The sequence below is a fragment of the Haliaeetus albicilla genome, chromosome 23, assembly GCF_947461875.1.
Source record: "Haliaeetus albicilla chromosome 23, bHalAlb1.1, whole genome shotgun sequence".
Lineage (NCBI taxonomy): Eukaryota > Metazoa > Chordata > Aves > Accipitriformes > Accipitridae > Haliaeetus > Haliaeetus albicilla.
This window is the reverse complement of record NC_091505.1, coordinates 18,370,411-18,395,388: the sequence shown is the minus strand read 5'-3', so window position 1 is coordinate 18,395,388 and position 24,978 is coordinate 18,370,411. Positions and strand designations below refer to the sequence as shown.

Genomic DNA, 24,978 nt, shown 5'->3' with positions numbered 1-24,978 from the left:
AGATCAAACGCTGCTTTCCAAATTGGGAATACTTATAAAGTAACGGGTGAGTCTCAGGAGAAACAAGTCTCACTCATGACTGTACTGGAAGTGGAAAGATGGCAAAATTCATAGTATGTTACCGGTGAGTTGAGTAGGATGAGTTATTACTAATAATATCCAACTGGCTGTCTCTTGGGTTGGATTTCACATGTCTTATGTGGACTGGCAGATGAGGGTAGTGGTGGAACTTGTGAATTACAGTTATTTTTACCCTACTGTTTAACCCAAATAAGGAATTAGGAGTATTTATTTAATATGTATATGTGGATACCATGAAGTGCCTCATAAGCAAAGGTGAGTGTGCATATATACCTATACCTGTTGGTGTACATGTATACATGTATTTCTTGCAGGAAAGAGGTATTGTGGATGGGTATGATGGGCTGCCAAATTCAATATACCATGTCAGCTGTCGAGGTCTCAGGCTGTGATGGCACACGTTGTACTTTCAGTCAGACATCATCTTAAAACTTGTGCATTACGGGCATTTTGGTTATTCAGGCCTGGCCACACAACATGTTTTATTGGGGCAGAAGTTCCCAGTTGGAGGAAACAGATTTGGACCCATTGCGAGCTGTTTCTAGTCCAGGGAAGGACTGTAACGTTTGCAGATGAATAGTGAGCTGCTTTTGAATTGGGCTCTTTGAAGTGAAGATATTGGGTGGCATGGTTTCTGCTGCACTTGCCTGGGCCCGCAGTGTGCAACCCCAGGGAGGGAGGAGAGGACCGCGTGGCTTTACCCAGGGCGTGTGGAGGAGAGGAAGAAGGGGCAGGTATCCTGAGAAGCCTGGCCGAGTCTGAAAGCGCACGAGAATCTGGTGCTGTCACACCAACCCGCCTGCATCGGTTCTGTCTCAATAGCCCCAGGGGAGCCCTGGGGCTGGCCCAGGGCATGCAGGACGCAGCTCCCAGGCTTGGGTGACTGAAGCCTGTTGCCATCGCAGTCCCCGCTGAGCTCAGCTCCTGCAAGGAACCAGCCCACAGCCTCCCCCTTCCCACTCACGGGACATCCCACCCTGCCTCAGTGCCTGCGAATCCCCTCTGCCTCGGGGATAAATTCTTTCAATAGTTGTTTGCCTTGAGGGCTGCAAATCTCTGTTTTGTTTCCAGCCTGAATTGGCTTTATTTTAGGCTCCAGCTGTTGAAAGCACGCTGAAGAGCAGGGGGTGGGTTGCAAAGGCACCCCCAGGACCTCCTGCTTCCCGTGTCCTGGGGCATGGATGTGTGCAGGGTTCGGCGTCCGCTGTGCAGGGCATTAACCAGGCTCTGGCACCAGACTCTGCTCCCCGCATCGTGGCACCGCTGCATCTCCCTGCCCTGGTACCACCGCAGCCTGGCCCCCACTTAACCAGGGGTGAATAAACCCAGCTGGCATGAAAGCCTGGCCTCGGGGGACACAGAGGCACCGTGGGGGGACGAAGGGAAGAGGGAGAACAAGGCAACGACAAGGAAATTGCTCTCTCTGAGGATTTTCTAGTCTCTGCTAGAAAACTGGAGCTGAGTCCAGGTGGGGAGGGGAGGAAAGGCAAGAGAGGCAAAAGCCCTCCAATAAATCTCTGAGGCAGAGAGGGGGCCGTCCTGTAAGGCTGAGGAAAAGGCAGGGGGAGAGCTAGGGCTGGAGCTGCCCTCCCTGCTTCCCCGACCCACCGGCCCGCTGCCGGGCAGGTGTCCCCACTCGGCTGCCGAAAACCCGGTGCCAGCTATTTGCTCATCGCGGTCACGTTTGTTTGGGTGTCTGCGCCTCCCCAGGAGGCGGCTCTGGCAAAAAAACAGGTACCCGCAGCCCGTGGGGCCGGTAAGGGTGGGCAGCTGGGGTTGCACCGGCTCCCACTGCCCACCCTGAGCCCCTGCCTGCACCCGGGGAGGGGGGGGGACCCCCCTCCGCAACTCTCCACGCAGAGAACCAGCGGGCAGGTCTGCCGCTCGCTGCCTTGCCTGGGAGAGAAGGAGGAGGAGGAAGAGGAGGAGGAGGAGGAGGAGGAGGGTGGTGATAAGGGGCTTGCTGCGTCGCCTCATTCTGTCCCCAGCGCACAGCATCCGCTGCCTGAGGACTCCTGCTGCGGCAGTCTCGGCGCTGAGCTGCCGGCGACCGGGCGGGCGTCGGGGGAAGCTCTGGCTGTTTACTGTCTGGTGACAAGTGTTGCAATGCAAAAGCCGAAGGAGTCCCTGGAAGGGAGGCTGTGCTGGCAGCGGTACCTGTAAGGAGGGGAAGAGGCTTCCCGAGGCATTCGGCAGCGGAGGCTCTAGGCATCGGCACCTCCTCCCAGTGTCTCCATCGCCACTTGCTTCGGATCTCTTCTTAAGGGAGAAGAGGGGGGAAAAAAAGGATCCAGAAGCCCCCTGCAGCTGGACCAGCCCCTGCTGGAGTCTAACAGGTGTTTGCTGGGATTTCAATGGGGAGGGGACGAGTGGGGAGAAAAGTTAACTGGAGAAATCGGGGCTAGGAGAGATGCGATGATCTTGCACCAAGTGGATGTGCCATGTCTGCATGCGAATAGCGCGCCTGGAGAAGCTCGGAGGGATGTCTTGCGAGTGATCTGCTTGATCTCCGTAGAAACGCTCACCTCTGCCTGCAAACTTTCCCCTGCCAGAAGTTGGGAGGAATAAAAAAAGCATCAGAAAATCAAAAGGGGAAGATCTCAGCGGACAAAAACGCTTGAGCTAAACTGTTGCATCCCGACCCGGGGCTCCGGTGCGAGCATCCTGCCGGTGTCTCCCGGGCTCCCGAGCCAATTGGCAGCGGGTGGCGTTGGCCAAGGCGCCCGGCAGCGTCCCCGGCATCGGGGACGGGCCGAGCAGCATGCTGGCTGCGGCGCCCGCGGCCGGCGAGCAAACCCCGCGTGCCTGACCCGTCGGTGGTGCCGGGGCGGTGGCGGCCATGGCTGCAGCCATCGCCAGCTCCCTGATCCGCCAGAAGAGACAAGCCAGGGAGCGGGAGAAGTCCAATGCCTGTAAGTGTGTCAACAGCCCCAGCAAGAGCAAGGGAAGCTGCGACAAGAACAAGTTGAATGTGTTTTCCAGGGTCAAACTCTTTGGCTCCAAGAAAAGGCGAAGAAGGCGACCAGGTTGGCAAGGGTTATGTCTTTGGGGGTCGGTTTGTTTAATTTAATGCAAACTGGGATGCGTATCGGGCGTGGGGAAAGGGGAATGGTGTCTCAGGTCTGGCAAAATGAACGCGCAGGTATTGCCACTCCTGGCTTTTACAATCTGATAGACGTGGGTACCTTATGCCAGTCCCTTCCCCTTTCATGTTCATCTGGTTTATTTGGATAACACACACCGTTGCTAACTGCCTCACTTGCACACCCTTGTGCACCCGTGTACCGGTAATTCAGTAGTCTTGTCTCTCTGTTACACATACACGAACACACGTGATTTATCTGTGGGGGAGATGTTAGCAGGGGAAGTTCCCACACATACACCTCCTTCAGTTGTATGTTAAATAACTTAGCGGTCTAGAGATCTGTTTTTGTCTTCCTGCTTCATAGAATGCCTGTGCCATGCTTTATTTGCTGATTGCAGACGAGGCTTTTTGCTTTTGCTGGCATCTTCCAGAGTTTTGCTTCAGCGCCCTGTTCCTTTCTAGGAATCTCATACATGCAGCTGCCCTGCAGATACGATGCTCTCTGTGTCAGAGGTGCAAAAGATCAGGCATGAAGACTCAGTCCCTGATCTGAGTGGGGGTTTTGTATGTGGGAGGAGCAAAACCCTCTGGTAATGTTGCTATCCCTTTGCTGTGCTGAAACATTGATGCCCTTAGCCACTTAACCTGTCTGCCTTTCTCAGCAGCCATGGAAGAGGTGCCTCACTCGCAGTTTGCCAACAGCTTTGGGATGTATTATGGCTAAAAAGCCAAAGTGGGGACTGGATTAATTTCTTGTCAGAAAAGTTGGTAGATAAGAATTGTGCATCCGTCAGTACCCTTATCAAAGGTTGCTAATAGGAACTAATATACTTATGCAAACTGTTGTAAGCCTTTGCCTTCAGCTCCTACTAAAATGACGTACAGCAGCAGAGCTCCCTAATGTCTTTGATTACAAACACAAGGAGTCTTACCCAGACATTGGCTCTTGGAAATGACACATCATATCTTCACAGGATGTTTATCTCTGAATTAAGTAAGTTGTTGTGGAGTGAGCTGCGGAGATGCATTGCCTCCTGACAAGCATAACTGTGTGAAATGACTACAATGCAGATGTCATTGGGATTCAGTGGAAGTAGACCTTTTTTGCAATTACTCCTGGTGCATTACCTAGATATCTTAAATGACAGACTTGACAGCAGATCTGTTGCTATATACTTTTTGGTCTAGAATGATCTGAAACTGGATGAGATATCTCACTTTCTAACTGTGAATCTGAGGATGGTTATGAAAAAAGGAAATCTATCCAAACTATGCGTTGTTTTGATCTTTCTTCTTCTAGCTGATGAGGTAATTACCTCAACCCTTATGGTAATATTTATTTTGCAGTTTGACACATTGCTGGATTTCAGGGTTCCCCCCTCCATTTTCCATATGTTCATTGAGTAGTTTATCACTTCGGATGCTCTGTACTCTTTGGAGCAGTGAGGAATGGGGGTTTGTTTATTAGAACTGCAGCAGTTCCTGTGCTAAACGTTTGCTGCTATATATTTAGGCTCTCAACTGTCACTGTGGCTCTTATTAGCGCTATCGTAGTAGTCCTCTTTTTCCTCTCCATTTAAGAGCTCACACCTTTTTAAAGGGCAGAATACGCTCTTTGCCAGCTCATTTCTAATCTTAAATGAGATAGGGCTGAGCTCCTGAGGCCAAGAAGCACGCTGTTGGAATTTGTATTCACTGGACCTAGATTTTACTGTGCTACCTACCTTGCAATTGAAAGTGGCATTTAATCATTTTGGCAATTGATTTCATAGACATAAATTTGATCTCAACCTAAATGAAAAGTGTTGCAAAGCTGGCTGCCCTGCTTTTGTTTTGGGTCTTTTTCATATCTCAGCCTTGAGAAGAAACCCACAGATTTGTTTTTAGCATCCTGCTCGCTTGGAACGGCACATCAGGATTTCCCACATTAATCTCACTATTGTTTTTTTACAGAGCCTCAGCTTAAAGGTATAGTAACAAAGCTATACAGCAGGCAAGGATACCACTTGCAGTTGCAAGCAGATGGAACAATTGATGGAACAAAAGAGGAGGACAGTAGTTATAGTAAGTGACATGAGAATCAATGGTGTGTTTGTGAACTGTGGTGTCTTATTCTTCCCATCTAGGTCCGTTCAAAATTGTTGTCCTGGGATGACTGAGTGAGTGGAAGCGGCATTGACACTGTGCTCACAGCGCAGAAGTCTTTCAGACTTACTGGGTCTGAGAGAAATGCAAATAAAAATCACTTATAGAAATAATGAACCAAAGGAGGTAATGATGACACATATGACAAACAAAGCAAATGTTATCTCCATGGTAATCTAGAGAAGTTCATTGCTGTCCTTTGGATTTTATTAGACTTTTTTTTTTTTTTTCAACAGGGAAAATTTGCTCGCCTACTCAGTGTGCCTGAAATAGAATAACGCTATCTCCACTCTTAAACAGGGGCTCATTCAAACAAAGCCATGTTATTTTACACAATGAGAGTTCATCATAATTTTAAAGTTCACATTTCCCTATTATTATTTTTTTGTACCCCTTCTGAACTTAATTATACCTTCAGCTTTCAAGCAGATTTCCCTCAGCTTTTCTGTGAAAAAGCTTTGGATGTTTTGGGTTTGGTTTTTTTACAACTTCAAGAATGGATAGAAAACAGGAAGAGATGACTAGACCATAGATTTGGTGTGTGTAAATAAAATATTTAAGAGTTTCGCATAGTTGTACTGTTTAGCTAAACTACGTTTCTGTTCTAAAAAAAAAGTTAGGCGGTGCAAGGAGTTTGAGAAGGTATTTCAGGCCACTTAGACAACAAACCATAAAATCCAACAGGCAGACATTCCTTTTAATTATTAAAAAGTGCTGATTTAAGTGCCATCCTCTTCATATGAAAAGCATTTGCAGGTGAAACATCATTTCATTTTGCAGGGCCCTTGAATATTGCAGAGTAAGCACTAGATGCAGTAGGAAGTAGCATATCTTAGTTGTCCGATCGCTTGCTCTCACTGTTTTCCCGCACCCTCTTTAATCCTTTTGGTATCCCTGCGTTAACTTCTGAGTGACAGAAGGGAACTGGTAACGCCACTGGAGGAGGTTTCTGCTGCAGCCACGGAAGGTGCTGGCCTTGGGGCAGCGCACAAGCGTGGGATCTGTAGGGACACCTGAGGTCTGGCTCCAGGTCCCGTCCTCACCCACGGAGAAGGTGGCACAAAGACCGGATCAGCGCAATGCTGAGCGGCTGCTGCCATCTTACTGAGTTCTCCTCAGTGCAGCCACAAAATCTACTCTAAGAATGATCCTTATGGACCTTAAACATTGACTTTTCTTTCAAGTGAATGATCTAATATTTATGATTTCAAAAGTCAGTACAGATCGTTCAGGATTGCAGGGTAATTCTGTTCATTATCTTAAAGAAGAAGAAATAGGCAAACCTTACTTTTTACATCAAAGTGTGATGTTGTTATAAACTTTTAATATACCAGAGCACATATCTGAAATTCCATCTTTCTTTTTTTTTTCTGATTGTTTCATTTAAATACTTTGCTTGGCATCCCTCTAATAGGGATTCTGAGATTTGAAACAAGATAAAATTTATGGAAATACAAATGTGTCTGTTTCTAAGATACCTTTGTTTTCACTGCATCCTTAAATTTACCATAACCTATTAGATTACAAAGCAAATCATAAAAATTCCTTGTCGCTGGATACCAGCCTTCCAAAATGCTGAACACTTAAATGTAATGGAAGTATCCCAGAAATGGTTGCAGCTGGGCTGCAGTATCTAAGTGTTCAGAACAGAGGAGGGTTTTATCATAAAAAACCCACACGCTTTTGTATATATTCCTGTTTTATGTAAGGTAAGTGTATGGACCTGAATGTCCTGCAGTCCTGAATTTATTTTAATGGCAATATTTTTAATGGAGCTAGTAAGACAGACTGATTTATACTGTGGATCAGATCCTATATAAGGGGCTTCCCCCAAAGCCTTGCTCACATGAATGTTAAGTGATCAGGCCCTCTCAAATCCTTTCTTCCAATATCTGCAGAGACATCTTTCATTTAGCCCATATCCGTGCACTGTGGGGAAGCCACAGGAGTTGTAGCCCACTCCAAATGCAGGAGGACTCCTTCTCCAGTCCGTTCTCTCCTCCTTTGCACCCCTGAGGGATATCATTGCTGTTCCCTTTTGTCACCTTCACTGAACATTTGCTCTAAGACCGTTTGCTTTGCAGTGCAGCGTGATAATAAAAACTCCCCTTAATAGTAAGAGGAACATCCTCAAATGCAGCTGTGGCCAGCAGAGCGGTTGCACAGCACTAGGACTCTGCAGCTGCATTTTTTTAGAGCAAACCATAACCATAGTCCACCTGATCTCCAGCCAGAGCATTAGTCAGCCTTGTTTAAATTTCAGAATTTGTCTTCCCTGTTTACAGTAGAGATGGGGAGAGGTTGCAGCCCCTTATAGCCAGCTGCTGTTTAGGGCTCCTGACAGCATCTTGGGCCCAGGAGTCTACCTTCTCCATCATTTTCTATCTAGAGCTGAGTGGGATGTTTGCCTGAAGATCCCTTTCGGCTTCTGACTTGGGAGCAATTATTTCAAGCTCTGCAGACCCACTGCTGCATGCAGGGTTCACAAAAACAAGGTTGCATCCACAATTGCAGAGAGTTTAAAAGAAAGCTGAGATTTTGGAGCACAGTTTAGGCAGGAAATGAAACATGGACTTGAGGAGCCATACCACTCACCAGACCTCAGTTTTAGCTAAGAGTCCGTGTGATTTGAGGAGGTGATTTCCTGGCTGAGAAACAGATTTTGACTCATTAAATGTGTTAAATAGGGCAAGGTTTTAAATCAAGGCAAAATTTACTCCCCAGTTTTGGCAAGACAAAGAGATTTCAAAACTTATAAAATAGGGAAATACAGGAAATTATATCCTGCAGAAAGCATACAGAGATCCAGGTGGCCAAGCCAAGGATGGCAGAGACCTCACACTAAAGTATATGTTCATAAATCCAGCTGTGGCCCACTGCCTCTTATTTTGCAGCTCTAGTTCTCTGTCGGCTTGTATTGCACAAGGGCTATAGTAAAGATCATTTCTCCCTTAGGCATCGCCAAGTTTTTCATTACGATGGCTATTACATCCTTATTTTAAACAGCGCAAATGTAATAGGGAAAGGCTAGGATGCAAATAACTTTCCATTATTTTATGCTAACACCAACTGATCACAGTAGCAAGCAATTTATTTTCCTGTGGCTTTTTTGCCACCCTTTCTGTCATATCTGCTCACATGAGAGTCGACCCCTAGAAATGCGATAGCATCTCAAACCTGTTGTCCGTGGCATTGGGGGCTGCGTGGCTCTGCTGTTGGCCCCTTCAGCTTTCGCTGGTCATGGACAAGCCACTCGCTGTTGCAGAAGCCAGACTCGGACTTGCTGCTGCGCGAGGACGGTGGGAGCAACGGCTGGTGCTAAAGGGGACGGTTCCCTTTTTTGGTGCAGTGCCAACGTCCCCTTGCCTTGGAGGCGGCAGCTGGGGCAGCCCGGCTGTGTGTCTGGCTGTGCCGGCGTAGGACGGATTGACCGCGCACCCTTCCGACAGCCGGTCCCTCTCCCCTTCGGCAGAGGCCGTCGGCAGCAGAGCCAGCGTTACTCCCCCGCAGCCCTTTTGCAACTTCCGATCGTCTGTGCCACGGCAGCTGCTAATCCCACCGATGTCTAAACCAGCTTCTGAGCGTGCCCAACCCTCATCTTGCTTCAAAATAGAGCATGTACGTTTATGGCAGGGAAACGTGTTCAGCTGTTGAGGGAAGCAGCTGAGCACCCATCTCAGTGGGTGCCCCAGCCCTCCCCTGGCAGAAGTCGCTCAGCCTCGTATCTCTGCTCACTCTGCCAAGCACAGCACAGCCGGGAATCGCTCGTTAAAACCTCTCTCCGTGGCTTGTGGCCGTGAGCTGTGACTTCTCAACCCTCCCAGGCTTTGCCCTGTCCTCAGCCGGTTCGTAGCACGATTTACAGTGGAGCCCATACTCATACCCTTGTGCTGAAAATAACCAAATGCTTGCCCTACTCATAAATATGCCATTAAGAAAGCACCTTTCAAAAGAGAGCTCCAGGTTCTGCCTGGATATTGAGCTTTAAATTGTGCTCTCCTGCCTACACGGAGATCAGATGCTTTTTGGGGTTGAACTGCAAAAGAGGGCTCTCCAAGGGAATATTTACTGAGTCAGACAGGGAATATTTTCTCCCCCAGATAAATTCAAGCATTTGATAGAACACATGAGAAATCCATTTCCCTTAGCATATCCCTTGCTGAAAATCTAAGTTTTGTTTGCCAAAAACTGTAGAGAACTAGAGGATTTTGTTTTAGTGAAGAGAAAGCCGTTTCTGTTGATTTTTCGCTTGAGGCGAGTGTGAGGAGGGGCTGCATATGTGTGTGTGTGTGTTTGTGTCTGCATGTACACTTGTGTGTATGAGACAGAAAGAAAAACGCAGGTATGATTTTATGATCTCCTACATTTATTTATCAGTTCTGTATATTTCCACCTGCTCTGTTATATTTGACCATTGTAGGCAATTCAATGCTCAAAGGTGCCCCAACCTTAGAGCAGAGCACCTGTAGTTCGTGGTGTGTCCCTCAGCTGCTGGTCCCATCCCCCCCCCAAGCCCATTGCACCCCCTTTTCGCCCAGCCGGGGGGCTGAGATGTTCAAGTTAACCCAGGACAGCACACGGAGACGGAGGTCCAGCTGGAACAGAGTCTGTTTTCACCAGAATTTAGTCCTTTGTCCCCAGCGTTCGCTTCTGGCCATGCCTTTACTGAAGCAGGACATGCATACGTTTGCTCTTTGGTTTTTGATACGTTCTTGACAACCCCCCACCCAGAATTCAGGATCGGTATTAAATGCTGGCAAGCTGCAGATTTTCTTTTAATTAAATATGACCATTTGGGGATTGTCAGGCTGAAAAAGGAATTTTTAATGGGTCATAATTCTTAGCTTATACTTTTGAAAATTCAATAATTTCAAATTCATAATTGAGTTTTAAATTCAGACAGTGACCATAAATACCACCCTTCAGCCTGAAGCAGACGGGAGTTTTCCAGCCAAGTAATAAACCATTGGAAATAAGAGCCAGTTTGGCATTACTTCATCCTATCTCTGCATTTATACAACAGACTGAAAGGAGATGCTTTGCATTATGATAACAGTTCTTGAAAATTTTCTTAACTCCCCTTTATTTTTAATCCTCCATATTGAACACAGAGTACTGTATTCAACTCATTATTACTTGTGTTCAATTGTAACAAATCCATGAATCTAAGCTATGGCAGAGCTTTGCTTTTTTTTTTTTTTTTAATTTGCCACTTTACAAACCGGAATCTTCGTTTTTTGAAGAGACATTTCTCTGCTTATAAATACTGCCACTATTAGCATATATGCAAGCATAAACGCAAGCAGAACATTCGAAGCAGCTCAATTTTGAAAGCACAGATTTAGGGCTTGATCTAAAGAATATGCTGTCATTTCATTTCGTTTTGAAGTTATTTAACTCTGTTTTTTCAAACCCATTCTCCTCTCAAAAAGAGAAAAAAAACCCAGTGAGTTTTGAGTGGAAACATTTTGAGATGTTAATGAAGGTTTTTAACTTTTCTGAATTTCATCTTGCTCCTTCCTTTTGGTCAAAAATGTTTACTGAATTTGATCTGAATTTGCCAAAAAAAAAAAAAAAAGTTTTGGTCATCTTGAAAAACTTTTTGTTTGTTTTTGGATCACCTTTTTTTTTGCACTTACTGACAGAAAAAAAAACCCAAAACCAAATTAAGTATGTTCAACTCTACTCAGCAGACCCTGGATTCTGCTCATGAGGCAGGTAAGTCCTTTTAGCTCTCAATACCTCCAATTCACCATCTTCAGAATGTGGGACATACACTGATACCCTCTGTAGATAATTTCTGAGCTATTGGTGGAAATTGCTATAGAAGAACACGATAGTAGCAGTATTGTTCTATAGCACCCACAGAAATTAATATATGCATGAATAGGCATTTTTTATTTTGTTCTGGTAATTATGGTTTAACTGTCTATCTAATCTGCATACTCTAAAGGATTAATTTTGCTCTCCATCTCCTTTCTCTCCTAGCTTTGTTTAACCTCATACCTGTGGGTTTACGAGTGGTGGCGATTCAGGGGGTTCAAACAAAATTGTATCTGGCAATGAACAGTGAAGGATACCTATATACATCAGTAAGTAAACATTTTTAATTTTGTTCTCACTGAAATTATCGTAAGAACTTAGTAAATGAATAATTTACTGTTCCAAGGAATCTGCTTATAATCTATAGGCATGAGATTTGACAGCAAATTCAGTGTCGTGGTGATAGTCTGGTTTTAGCTTATTACTCTGTTTCCATTATGAATATATATGGATGCATGGAATCAAACTGTGGTGCCTTTGATGCAAACCAGTGATCCCAAAGTGTGAAATAAAAAACCCCAACAAACTACAACCAAAACCCCAGACAGAAAGGATGTTTTCTCTTGGTCACTGTGGACTGATTGGGCTAATCAGTGTGGGGTGCGGAGGGAAAGGGACGACTTTGTGAATCACAAGCATGCCTGAACACATTTTGTATCTTCCCATTTAATCTCTATTACTGTTATTAAAAGGGATTAGAGGAAGTAATTTTTTTTGTTGTTTGGCCAGGATTTTCAAATTGAAATGGAATTAGGTGCCAAAATCTTATGGCTTCAAGTTGCTGAGTAACTAAAGAAATGTTTTACTAGCAGTTTTGATGAAGAATGTCAGTTAATAATTTTCAGTGGCATTTCTCAAGAGAGCAAACAGTGTTTTTATGAAAAAAAGAAAAAAGGACATTTTTAAAAATAGACAATTTTTCAATTAAAAACATTTAGTTGAACTGTGTTCAGGAGTTTTAATTATAAAGTCTTAGTAGATTTTTCCCAAGGAGGAAAATGGAAGAAAATGTAATTTATTATCTGCTACAAATTATTCTCTTCTATGAATGATTCCCTGAAGGTGCCTCTAATACTGATAACAATTAAGTAAACTTACTCAAATCTCTCATTTGTTTTGCAATCCTGACAGCCGGGACAAGGGGCAGCTTTGCATGTTTTTCCTCTTGTATCTGCCAGAGCAAAAGCAAATTAGAACTGGTTATGCCGTGGGACAAAATAAAATTTCAGTGAACAGCATCGAACTCTGCTTTTCTTTTTACTCTGGCTATTTGCTTAGTGCGGTTAATCCACAGATCTGTTTGCAGGGCTGTAGCCACACAGCCAGATCGTGCAAAGTCCCCTTAATCCCGTGTAGTCACGGTCCTGAGGCTGCACAGTGTCATTTACGTTTGCACTGCAAATGTACCTCTGGCTGCACCGTGGTTTTCATTGACATTAGCATCCTCAGCTGCACTCCTTTTTGGCTGCCCACTCGCCGAGAGAGCGCTGTGCCGTGCCGGCTTCTGCAGGCTCAATTCCGCCTCGGGGAGCGTTACCTTGAGTCACGTCTCCGGGTGGGATAGCGAGGTTTGTACAGGAAGCAAAATTCCATCACCGTGCGCAGCGAGTGTGCTTGGTTTGGGTAGGTCAGTTCTTTCATTGCATACATTCTGGAAGAATCAGGTATGTTTTTGCAAAGATGCAGAAAATGGGATGGGAACAGATTCTGCCACTGTTAACCTACAACGGAGCACTAACTTCTCATTGTGAGACATAACCCTGAAGTCAGAGGGACCACTGAGAGAACAAAGGATCACTTCTAGTATCCCTCGATGTGAGGAGGAGGAGCAGAATATGACCCTTATTTAGATTAAGCCCAGCTTTTGGTTTGATGGGTATCTAGGCATCTTAGGCAGAGCTCAGAGATTTACTTTGGTTCTAATTTTTGGTATTTGCATTGATTAGGGATAGTTCTTCATGTGGTCTTATATGTTAGCATGAATAGTGTTCCTTGAATCCTTTAGTATCTGTGACTTTAATAGTTTATGCCATTGCAAAATTAACTGGTGACATCCCTCTATTTTCCCCTTAGTAACAACGGTCGTTTTTGTTTCTTTATTAGGCAGCTATATTTTCTTACATTTATTCTTTTATTCTTCTTGAACCTGATGGGCTTGGCAAAGCCTTAAACAGACTTCAGTCGTGTTGTTGTGTCCCAAATTCATATTTTTAAATACTTTTCACAAAGATGGGTGTCCATTTAATGTTGATCTACTTTTCCTAAGCAAGTTTCCATCTAAGTCCTCAATAATCTTGGGTTTATCACCTGCTGCTTTCTGGTTTGGTTGCTTTGTCCTTTACAATAATTGCAAGAAACTGTCTTGGCAGGCAAAACCCAGCTCATGTCTCTGTCAGTGCACCCAGGGAATGGACAAGTGCTGGTGAGGAGCATCTATCTGCCCCTACTTCACCTGCTATGCAAAAAAAGGTTGCCAGAATTGCAGTTCCAGCACCATTTTTTAAGTGTTTCTAGCACTTCTTTTGCTGATAATGGTACTTTCAGCAAGAGATAGTCTGATGCATGGGAAATTAGCTCTATATTTTGGGCTGGGTTCTTGGTTGATGTAAATGAGTCCCAAGAGAGCTCAGCTGATTTATACCAGCTGAACACTCACCTGTTCAAAGGATGCCAACAGGGAGTCCAGGGAACAGATCAGCTCAAATAAATGACATCCATCTCCACATCCTGAGGGTTTCTAAGCCCTTACAGAGATGTGTTCCTGAATGGGATTTGTCAGGAGCAGACAGATGGCAACATGGGATTGATCAGGAGGAAAAGCCCCACAAAACACTGTCAAATTCCTGAAGCAAAAATATAGGGAAAACCAGAAATGTACTTAAATTGTCGATAACTATAACAGATAGTTGCACCATTTCCAGAGAGAAATGAAATTAGTATTGATGATGCAATGTAATAGGGAGGGAGAATATTGTGGTCTATGTCATGATTGCTTGCTTTTGGTTTTATTGCAACTCTAGGGCTTCGGTCATGCTTGTGTCTGTGCAGAACTGTTTACTTCAGATTGCACTGCCGAAGGTTATAGATTCGTTCGGTAAATGGTTTGAAAAACACCCTGCTAACGTGCCATCCCTGTTCCTCACCCCGTGCTACTGTCTGTGTCTTGCACCTGATAGCGCCTTTTAGCCTGAAACGCTTCCAAAACACTGCGCCTGATAAAGAGGCCATTAAGTCCACAGCAATTACCCCACCGGTAAATAGGTAAATAAGACATCTGGCTTACGGGAGGATAAATGGAGGCTCAGCTAAGTGCTTTCCCACACTCGCACAGGAAAGCACATTAGGGGTAACACACCAGGTGTCCCATTTCCATGTATCTTGCACTAAACTGCAGTATTAAATTGCAGTTCCTTTTCGTTTCAGTGACTGCGGTGAATTCTCATATTTTGTTCCTTAGGCTATATTTTTTAGGTTTGGGCTGTGCAGCAACAAAATTGACTTAGTTGATTCTGAGCATCCTCCATATGTAGAAAACATGTCCTAGCCGCAATCCATTACAGTTGTTGGCAGATGGAGAATATCTGCAGATCCAGTTTGCTAATTTGTTGAGCTCTGGCTTTGGCCTTGCCTCATTCTCCCTAGCAGTCTGCCAGGATGGGGATTCAGGTATCTGACCTCAGAAGTAGTCTGCAGTGTGGTTTGCTTCTGATCCAGTGACTGTACACAAGAATGAGGTGAATTTGCTCCGTGAGGGGATCAGTGATGTATAATAAATCTGCAGAGAATAGATATCTGTAGTTGACTGCCAGAGTTTATAGATAGTTTGCGACGTCTGTCAGTTAGAGCAAAAATAAGATCTTTAATGTAATGATAAAAGTTCCTCAGGGACAAGGCAGCAACTCAGCTAAGCAAAAAACCAGATATTATGTTAAAATAAATATATAATTATCTACATTTGCTATAGAAGCACATTAAAAGTCCTGGACTGCAGAGAAGGGAAGCGACCTTGGTCCTCCCCGCAGCCTGCCATGCTGCCACTGCTCGCCCCGCTCTGAGCAGCAGTGCCTCCTCTCCGCACCAGCTGGAAAATGCCTCTTCGTATCCCAGAACACCACCACATTTGAAATGTTTTTTTTTCTGTAGCTGGTTTCCTACCAAAGTCTATGGGAGTTGTGTGACTGCACCTCCCAAGCCGAACCCACCCTCACAATTTTATTTGGAGGGACCTTGTCGGGAGCTATTTGAAGCCGTAGCTCTTCCTGCTGTTTGATGCTTGAGCATCCATTTAAAATGAAAACACAGGGCTTGATTCATCCCTTCTTACACCGGTGTCATGCTGCTGCAAGATGACTTAAACAGTGTTATGGTACTGCTGTCTTACGTAACCACAAAATGAATCATGCCCTTTTGTATTTTAGGATGGCTTTTATTTTCTCTTATTTTTCTTTCTATGAATGACCACGTCTTTCAGATGACCACCATATGTGCTACACTTGAGCTTTTCAGGTTTCACACCCTATGAATTCCTTGTGTTCTTTCATTGTCTTGAACAAAAGAGTGAAGAATATTTTAAGGATCTCTGTGTCAGACAGGTAGTCCTAGAGCTATTGCTTTCTCATTGAAGTGATTGTGATGTGACAGAGGAGGCTCACAGTGATACAGAGCAGCAGCTGAGTGAAGTTCATTAGAGGGAAGGCATGTATGTAGGTGAAGAGAATTAGGTGTACCGCTTGAATTCTGCATAGGCTGAAACATAACCCAAAATACAGCAAATTTTAAAAAATAGCCTGAGAACATCTAGCCATGTATTTTCCATGAACCATCATGTCAGAGTTTTTAAAATCATTTAATGATTGTCAGTGAAATGCATATTTCTCCTATAGAACATTTCAGCTCATGTAATTGTGTGCTTGTCTAGCCTGGACACATTGTCAGAAACAATAAAATTAAATATGTGCTGCTCGTTGCATCCTTCTGGCCGGTCTCAGGAGCCATGCAACTCAGCTTGTAAAGGATGTTTGTTTTCCATCTTGTCTTGTTCTGGGTTCCTGTGCTTTGCCAAAGCATTTGATTTAATAGCATCATATCTGAGCAAGCTCACAGCTTCCCCCAGGTTGGATAGAGTCCTTGTCTAAGAGTAGTCCTTTGCCCTGACCATGTGTGATAGGGCCCAGTCTGTCCCTCCTTTCTGCAGCCTTTCAACTCATTTATTGGAAATTCAGGGCATTCAGCCTTTTGTAGGATGGGTATTAGGAAGTATGCTACATGGCAGAGTTGTTTATGCTTGCTTTGTTAGCTATTTTAGGATGTCCAATATTTCTGAGTTAACAGAGCTGCTGTACGTGGCTTAATTTTGCCATTTCTCGTCTGATGCGCTCGGTACAGAGTTAGCATGGGTTTAAGGAGCACTTTGATTTAATACCCTGTGCAGAATTTTATATATAATTTACCCTAAGAGAGCATTCAGCTAACATTGTCCTCTGTATGTAAAATAGATTGTCATATATAAGTTTGGTACCTGCACAGAAAGTAAATATTGTATGAAGCGTGCACGTTGATTATAGCCAAGAGAACTGAAATGTGATTAAATTCTCAGAGTGATTCAAAAATTGGTTTTGGTGAGTTGGAGAGAAGAGAAGTTTGTGCATATTTTAATACTGAGCAGTGCAGCGGAGACCTGCTGTAGCTAATGGGAATGGCTGGGGCATTTATAATGAATTACTGGCAAAGAGCATTTTTCCACCTCAGGGAAATAGCATAAACCAAGAGATAGGGGAAATAATCAAAAGCTTCATCTAGTTAAATTTGCATGTCAGTATAAATCATTTTTTACCATGAATGCTCAAGCGCAGACTATACCTTAATATAGTTCATTCTCTTCAACGATAGGGTCTTAAATACAGCCGCAGCACATTTTTCTTTTCATCGCAACACCTTGCTCTATGCTGGATAAATGTGCGACATCCTCACAGAGAGGAGGGCTACTCTGGCCCTCCCGCGACCCGGAATCATGCTGACAGCCCTGACTGCCCCACAGCAAAGGTGGGAGAGAGGGCAGGCGAGGTGTGGGATCAGCGCTGGGACAGGAGCATGTTCTCAGGAGGTTCCCAGGCGTTGTAGAACCAGCCTGAACTGATAAATGTTTTCTGACACCTTCAACCGTGGATACCGCTCTAAATTATGCCAGCAGCTAAGCTCAGCAGATGCAAACGATGGTAGTTTGGTTCAGTCTTACAGCAGAGTTGCAGCCCAGAGGTGGATGCTGGCCGGTGCCTGGCGCAGGAGAACCTTGGCGGGTCTCCGTGCAGCATCGCAGGCTCCTGATCACGCTGCCCAGATGGGCACTCCCTGGCTCAGGCTGTGCTCACAGGCTCAGCCTCTCACCAGGGAATCTGACTGTGAGTTTTGGGGGTTAGTTGTGAGCTGGACTGTGCCTGGCGGTGTAGCTGCAGAGCCCGCTGCTCACAGACTTGTCTCCCCACTGCTGAAAGGACCGGCAGCCTGCGGCTGAGCTTGCTGTGCCTGTCTGGCCCCGCTCGGTGATGTGGGACACTCCTGGGGGTCGGGTCCCTGGGGAAGCAGAGTGGTTTCCTGCAGCAGGTCTTCCTTAATGAGGTACGTGCTGGTCTGTCTTAATGATACGTGCTGTTGCTCAGTGGTGGGGCAGAGAGATGGGTGCTGCTTCGTTCAGGTGCTCGTCTCTGCTGGGATCGGTGCGATTCTAGGTTTCGGGAGACAGACTGCCTGCTGTCTCCAGCAGAGAAGCGGGGAGGGCATCACCCTCCCATGGGAGAATTATTAGGAGACTCAGCAAGCTGAAAGTCTTGGAGCTATTATGCTGCTTTTCTCTACAAGTCATCCCCCAGGCATCTGAAATCCACAGAGGTCCCACTGTGCATCCATCCCTCACTGCAGGTGGTGGGAGCTGAGGATACTCAGCACCTTCTGCGATGAGGCTTCAGAAGAGGAGCACGAGTATGAGAAAGTGATGCTTCAGGACTGTGCACCGCACGGATCCTGACAGACCTGCAGTTAGACACCTGTGCGATGGTTTCCTAACAGTGGCTGTTAAAAATCAGCAGTGAAATTGTGCAAGAACAATTTCAGTGTCCTGTGAGATAAATAATATACATGTGAAGAAGATAAAAGACTAAAAGCGCATCCACTCCGTTAGTCATTTGCTAATCAATGCCAAAGTCCTTGGGTGAAGAGGCAAAATGTCTTTATAAGCTCAGACTTCACATGTTGCTCAGAGCAGAAGTCTGGGACTCGGCAAGCTCAGAAATGTGACTGAAATGGCAATGTTGCTCATAAGGCCCAGTTTTTCAGTTCATTGCGCTGCTCACTGGGGTCACAGTGACACAAAAGCAGCGTGATACCAAAAAAATAGCCTTGGCAGAATTTGGAGCTGGACCTGAGTTCGGTAGTTTGGCACCTGGATCCCACACCGCTTGCTTCCAGCATTGCGTTTCGGCCCCACGCCAGCAAACAAGGAGTACTGAGTTCCAGGACTTCCAGGCTACTCACAACTCTTCACCGTCACGTTGCAAAGCATGTTTGGCAAGCGAGAGTTGTAAGCAGATAAGGACTTGAGCAGACGGCGTGAGTTGCAAAGTGTGAGAATAAGAGCATTGCCAGGTTCTCGGCGTGTTCAGTTGGGATTGTATATTCAGATCGCCAAACGACGGAGTACGTTGCTATGATTCAGCAGAGCCAATGAGAAATGTGCCGTTTTTCTCTCCTAAATTTGGTGTGGATGCTAGGTGGTGTGACCAGTGGCATAGGTGCCTGTGGGGTGATAGGTGTGCCTGCTCCCTGTAGGGCTGGGCTCTTCTGCAGTTTGCTGGGAAAATATATATATTAGTATTCATGTGGATTTTTGAGTTGTTGCTTTTTTTTCGTGATGTGTATGGAATATCTTCAAGATCAGAAGCAAGATAATTTTCCACACTTACCGTGTTTTTTAAAATGTGGTTTGATTAAAAGAAAATACCCTTATGAAACCTCAGCTCCTTTCCTACGCTTGCCTTTCCTTCTAGAAAGCTGTCTGCCTTCCCTGCTTCTGCCCAGAAGGGTTTCCCCTCCCTCTCGTGCTGCAGGTTGAGCTAATGAGCAGCTCTTGTCACAGTGACTCAGCAACGCTTCTGCCTTGTTACACTCGCTCTGTAACCTGCCGAGGAGATGGCTCACCCCGATGGCGCTTGCAGCCTGCTGCTAGCTGTAAATGCCCATGTGAAGATGAACGTCTAAACAAGGCTGCTGGAGCAATCAAAGACGGTCTCCAAGGACTCCCCAAACCAACAGGAGTGGGTTGGTACTGGAAAACAAACTCAGAACTTGAGTAGAGACTAACCCAGGGTGACAATGAAACACAAGGTTTCATCAGATTTATTAAATCTGCAGAAAGTGTTTTCCACGCAGCACGTCATTCAGCTGGGGAACTCATCGCAATGGGTGCCGAGGGTGCCATCATTTTTGTGGGTTCAAATATAATTTAGGTAAATTCTTGAAAGAAAAACACTGCAACATACAATGATGTCATGTTTGGCTTGGAAAAGTCCTGAAATCATAGCTTACCAGAGGCTGGAGAAGTGTGCTGGGAAAATATTGGGATAAAATTCCCTTTTTCTTATACTCTCCCATAGGCATGGGCCAACACCAAGCCAACGGCTTGAGAAAGATGTGCCCTCACTGGTCAGTCCTGTTGCTGCATCCTGTTGATGTTTTCTTTATGGGTTAGTTTTCAGGAGGCCGTTGCCGCTCTGATGAGAAATACCCAAAAGTGTTAGTTAACCCTGGTTAAGGATATGCAGGAAAAAAGTGGTTGTGCTGTGAGTATGGGACTGGGGTGAGAACGGGCTGCAGGAAAAGCTGAACGAGGAGATGGAAGTGTGCCTGTTCCTGCATATGCACGTTCCTACGCCTGTTCTTGTGTGTGCCTGTTGCTACAGGGCAGGACCCGGAGCTTCGGCTGGTGCAGCAGTGCTAGGACAAACAAAATTTGGCAGTTCCTCTGCTGAAAGTAAGTAAAGGGCAGTTCAGTTCCGCAAAATGACTATCCATCAAGCCAGGCTGGCATCATCAACAGATCTGTCGTGTGGGGGTATTCAGAGTGACTTTATTAAACACATTTTTGTGTCTTTTTATCTTCATGTAGCCCTGCAGTTGCAACAGTGCTAAAAGGAAGTGAATTCAGTTCTGATCCTACTTGGCAGCCTCAAGAGAAATGTTTACTGCTTTCTGGCCGTTTACATCCTTGCAAACCCACTGAAAGCATCCTTTTCCTGGCAGAATGTGTATTGCAAGTGATGAGGTGCAAAACCTGAGAATCCAGCTTGACTGTAAAAGTTCACATTGCATTTGCAGTGTTGTCAGTCAAAAAGCATCTTTTGAAAAGTCTACTAAGCAAAACCGATGGGGAGTCAGTGGGCAAGAAAAAGGGGTTGTTATCCCCAAGATTCTGAGTTTTATGGTTGCGTTGGGGAACTGCAGCACAACTGAAAGGGGTTTCCAACAGAAACTCTGTTACTTCAGTCACAGAGAGCCTGAATGCCACCCTCTTGGCATGACTTCTCAATACTGAAATCAGAGACACCTCTATGAGTCCTAGAAAGCAGGATAGAGGTGGTGTGCAGTCCAGAAGCTAGGCAGGGTCAAAGGAAACAGAAAAGTTGTCATATTTAGGTAATGCCCTTGAAGCCTTGGTTTCAGAAACTAACTTTTCCATAGATAAGCTAATTCTTGGAGATAGACCTGCTGAATTCCTGGATCAAAAATCTAAAAAGGGTCTGGGAGAGAAAACAAGTCTGTTGAATAAAAATTGTATCCAGAAACTTACTTTTCCATACCGAACTGCTTTCATTAGGCAATCTAGAATTAACAAAGGAATCCAAAATTTAGAATGGATTAGGGAGACATTGGATATAATGCCAATAGAATAGCTTTTACCAGCAGAGTGGATGGTTTAAATAATTGAACAGATAAGACCTTTCATATTTTACATTCTGTGGATGCTACAGGTGCTATCACGTTGTTTTTCATTTTTGTAATTTTACCCAAACAGCACTGAATATTGAGCGGTACAGTTCTTCTAAAATTAAATCCACTGGGGAGCTAAGCAAAACAGGCATGATAATTGGTGAAGTACAGTTCTGTTTATTTAAAGCCTCGGGAGGTATCTAAAAAATCGGAGAGCTAGTTTCAGAAGCACAGCACAAGAGACTGTCTGCTTCATAAAGCAGTCTTCCCCTTTCCTTACTCTGATAACATTGAATGCTCATTAAGGAAGGAGTCAGTTTAGACCCTCCATCCTCATCCCCGGAGCATTTTCAGATATAAAAAAGTCCTGTTACGAGATAGTGGTGTTCCTCTTGAACCCGAGTGTTGCTGGGACCTTGCATTTGAGCTGGCTGGGAATGGGCAAAACTTAAAGGACTTGTGAGGGCATGTTTCCTCAAATGACAACTCCAGAACTAATGTTTTAACAAAATGGGTCTGAAAGCAAACTGAAAAGAGTGGGCTGTTCCTCATCCTGTCAGTACTTGTGGCCTCCAACTAAACTGGAAGACCTACCGTATTTTTAAAATGAGGATGTCTCGTGGAGCTGGTACACAAATTAGAAGCAGAGTTTCATAAATACGAAGATTTCAGTTCAGGTTTTAGGCAAAAAGTTCACATCATTCTCATTCCATTCTCGTTATTTCACACCAGTGTGCTCAGATCTAGAGGAGCATCTGCTGCCAGCTGAGCCATATTGACACTGACAGAAGGTACAATAAGCTCAGAGTAAATAAGTGAATGATCTGAAACAGAACAAAAAGCCAAAGAAATTCTAATAAGTGGAATAGACACAGTGCGAAGTACAGATCTGTTCCCTTCACCTGATGAACTAAGAGTTTAATGGGCTTGATATTGCAAACCCTTTCTCATGTAAGTAATCCTTACTCAAGCAAGCAGTTTCATTGACTGCCTGCCAGAGGAAGAATTAATTTATCTGAGTAAGATTTTCAGGATCTGGACAAGACAGCCATTGATTTGCAATATGAAATTTCTGTGTGATTAAAAAATGAACAGAGCATTTAGGAGGCCAGTGAAGCTTAATGACTAAAATAAGTCCCTGCTTGCCTGGAGACAGGTCCCAAGGCCTCGAACGGTCATCAGGAACAGGGAGAGCAGCAGACCTCAGTCCTGAATGCCCAGAAGATTTGTTCGGTGTCATGGGCAGGGCTTGAGCCCTTGGCTTGGAGCCTTCTCTGGAACTGAATGCCCAGAGCTTCAATTTGAGCCATGCAGTAGCTGGACTAACGCTTTCCTACAAAATAGTTCAGCAAGTGCAGAACCAGGTGTTGTGTTGTTCACAAATAATCCCTCTCTTCAAATGCCTTGTGCTTTTGGACATTTGCTTTTAGGACTTAAAATTTTCTAGCAGACCCATATGAAAATCTCTAGCACTCCAGGTGCGGGGGAACATTAGCAGCGGGCTCTTTCTGCGATGCTATCATGGCACCAGCAGCATTGTGGTAAGGTTCACCAGTTAGTACAGCATACTTTCTTCTGACACCTTTCTGTGAAAGGCAGTGCATGCCTGGTGTCGCGGATGAGCAAGGATGACTGAGTTTGTGTTACCACTATTGGGCGTCATGAAACTGGAGCCAACTTCACTCACCTATTTTTGAAAAATCTTGACTTTAATTTATGCTTTAGCTGCCTCTGTGTGAAGCAAAGATTTAGTGTGTATTCTAGACAGAGACTGGGAGCTTGCTCCATGGGCAGTAGAGTTCAGCACAGACTTCCTTAGGCTTTTTCTTAGGGAAATTATTGCAGCTGTGTTAGAAAAGACCTGAAAGAGCTTTATGCAAATTGTTGACTTCTACCACATTAGTTAATTGTTTCCCAGATTTGCATTTCTAATCAGTGAGATGCCAAAAAACACCTGTACTCTCCAAGTGTTGCACTAACGGTTTATATTTCCTTTAATTATGCTTGTAGGAACAATACCAGAATGGCAGGCATTCATTATAAATAAATTGTAGGTCTTACAACTAAACTATAACTAATATTTTTCTTCACAAAATTATGTGCAACAGAAGTGGCAGGGGGAGGGTATTCCCTCCTCATCAGCCAATTGCCATTGCACTGATGGTATATCTTCCTGAACAGTATTGATTTGATAGCACTAAAAGCACGTGTTTATGCGCCATCTCTATCACAGAGCCCAGGCACTGCTATCTTGAGACGCCATGCAGTCATTTCCCCATGGTGAATCCCTGAAGATCTCGGAATTCTCAGCTGAGAAGGAGGCAGTCTTGATCTACAAGTGGCTTGGGAATATCTGTACTAAGGAAACCAACCTCTTTTGTGCTGTTAACTGAGAAGATGAGTACAGTCACCCTGGCTTGGCTGTGAATCATCTGATGAAGCTTCATTTGCTACCCAACGGCAAACCCTCTGCACTTGCAGCCCTTCATTTTATTATCACAGGAGTGACAGTAAAAGAAGAGAAGTGATTTTTTTCCCTCTCATTTAATACTAGGCTTTCTGTTGTTGAGCTGTTTTGTTTCCCTCTGGCTCTGACAGTCTTCTAAATAGCACTTGCTTCTCTTATGAAACAATTGGAGTTAATGTGGGTAATTGTGATAGTTATGGCCTTTAGTTTTTGATATAGCAATTATCCAATCTGTACTTTTTTACTGAGTCAAGCAATGTTGGTAAAATTAAGTTGTCATTAGACTGATCTCTCTGGAGACCGTTTGCTACAGTAAGGCCAAATCCGAACATCTCTACTCTTTCTCAAAACAAATGTTGAGTAACCTAGAATTGAAAGTTTCCTGTGCCTTGCACCCACTCGGGTGGTACCTTCCACATACCCACATCGCTGTGTCAGCTGCAGCAAGGCCACACACATTATGAAGGGAAGAGTTTGGTTCTTCACTGTTTTGGCATTTTTAAAGCTCTGTTGGTAGAGAGTCTTGTGAGGTTTTACAGGTCATGTAGTTCTTAAACCGAAATGAAAGCACTTCAAGCTGGAGGTAGAAGTTTCCATTTCTGGAGGACAGCAATAAATACAGGCGATATGTAAATAGCCCAAATTACTCTTCTAAGTAGAGTTTTGTGAGCTTATATCGATTACTTCAAAAATGGATAAATATATTTTCCTTCCACCTTCCTAAAAAGTGGGTTCACAAAGCTACAGAAAATTTCATTTCTCTCTCACCTTCGAGGTCCTGAAAGCCCGATAAAATTTTATTTCCTTGGCAAAGGTCTTCTGAAATAATATTTTTGCATCACTACCAACCTGATGCTACAACCATTTAGTTTCTTAATCTAATGATAAGGAACATACCTGTTATACAGAAGATATGGATATAAATCCATATAGAGAGAATAAACAGAGATGGACAACACCCAAACCTTTAAGCAGGGTTGTGGAGCTCTGTGTAGTTACATGTTGGAACCTGGAATAAAACTTCAGCTGAGATCCAGAGCAGGGGCAGGGAAGCTTCCAACAAACAAACACTGGAAATAGAGATGTGCCTTTTCTCCTAGTCCTGGTCTCTCCACATGTAAAACTTTTGGCTCAGGCTCAACTGTGATTTAAGAAAGCTTACTTGGTTTTTTTTTCTTTTCCTTTTTCAAATAGAAATCCCCACAAAGCTAGCTCGGTGTTTTAACTTCATAGCATGAATTTCATTTCAATGCATGATTTATTTGTTCTTACTGGCTCATTCAGCCCTTCCTCAACACTTTCTACTGGTGTGGAGATATTAGTCTGTTGCTCACATTGGTGTATAAGATTTAGAAGGAGGCAATCATGCCCCTAAGGCTAATTGCATCATCTCTGAAAG

At 44.5% G+C, this 24,978-nt stretch overlaps 1 protein-coding gene across 6 annotated transcripts in view; it reads left to right on the top strand.

The window, feature by feature from the left end:
• Positions 1-24,978, top strand: part of FGF13 (fibroblast growth factor 13) — a 264,504-nt gene that overhangs the window by 199,448 nt on the left and 40,078 nt on the right. For 5 of the 6 annotated variants that reach the window (XM_069811469.1, XM_069811472.1, XM_069811471.1 and 2 more), the window contains 2 exons: positions 5,120-5,230; positions 11,300-11,403. In XM_069811469.1, the coding sequence (XP_069667570.1) occupies positions 5,120-5,230; positions 11,300-11,403 (215 nt within the window). Of the gene's footprint in view, positions 1-2,452; positions 3,108-5,119; positions 5,231-11,299; positions 11,404-24,978 lie in introns of those variants that run through there. The other variant, XM_069811470.1, reaches the window with a different exon arrangement.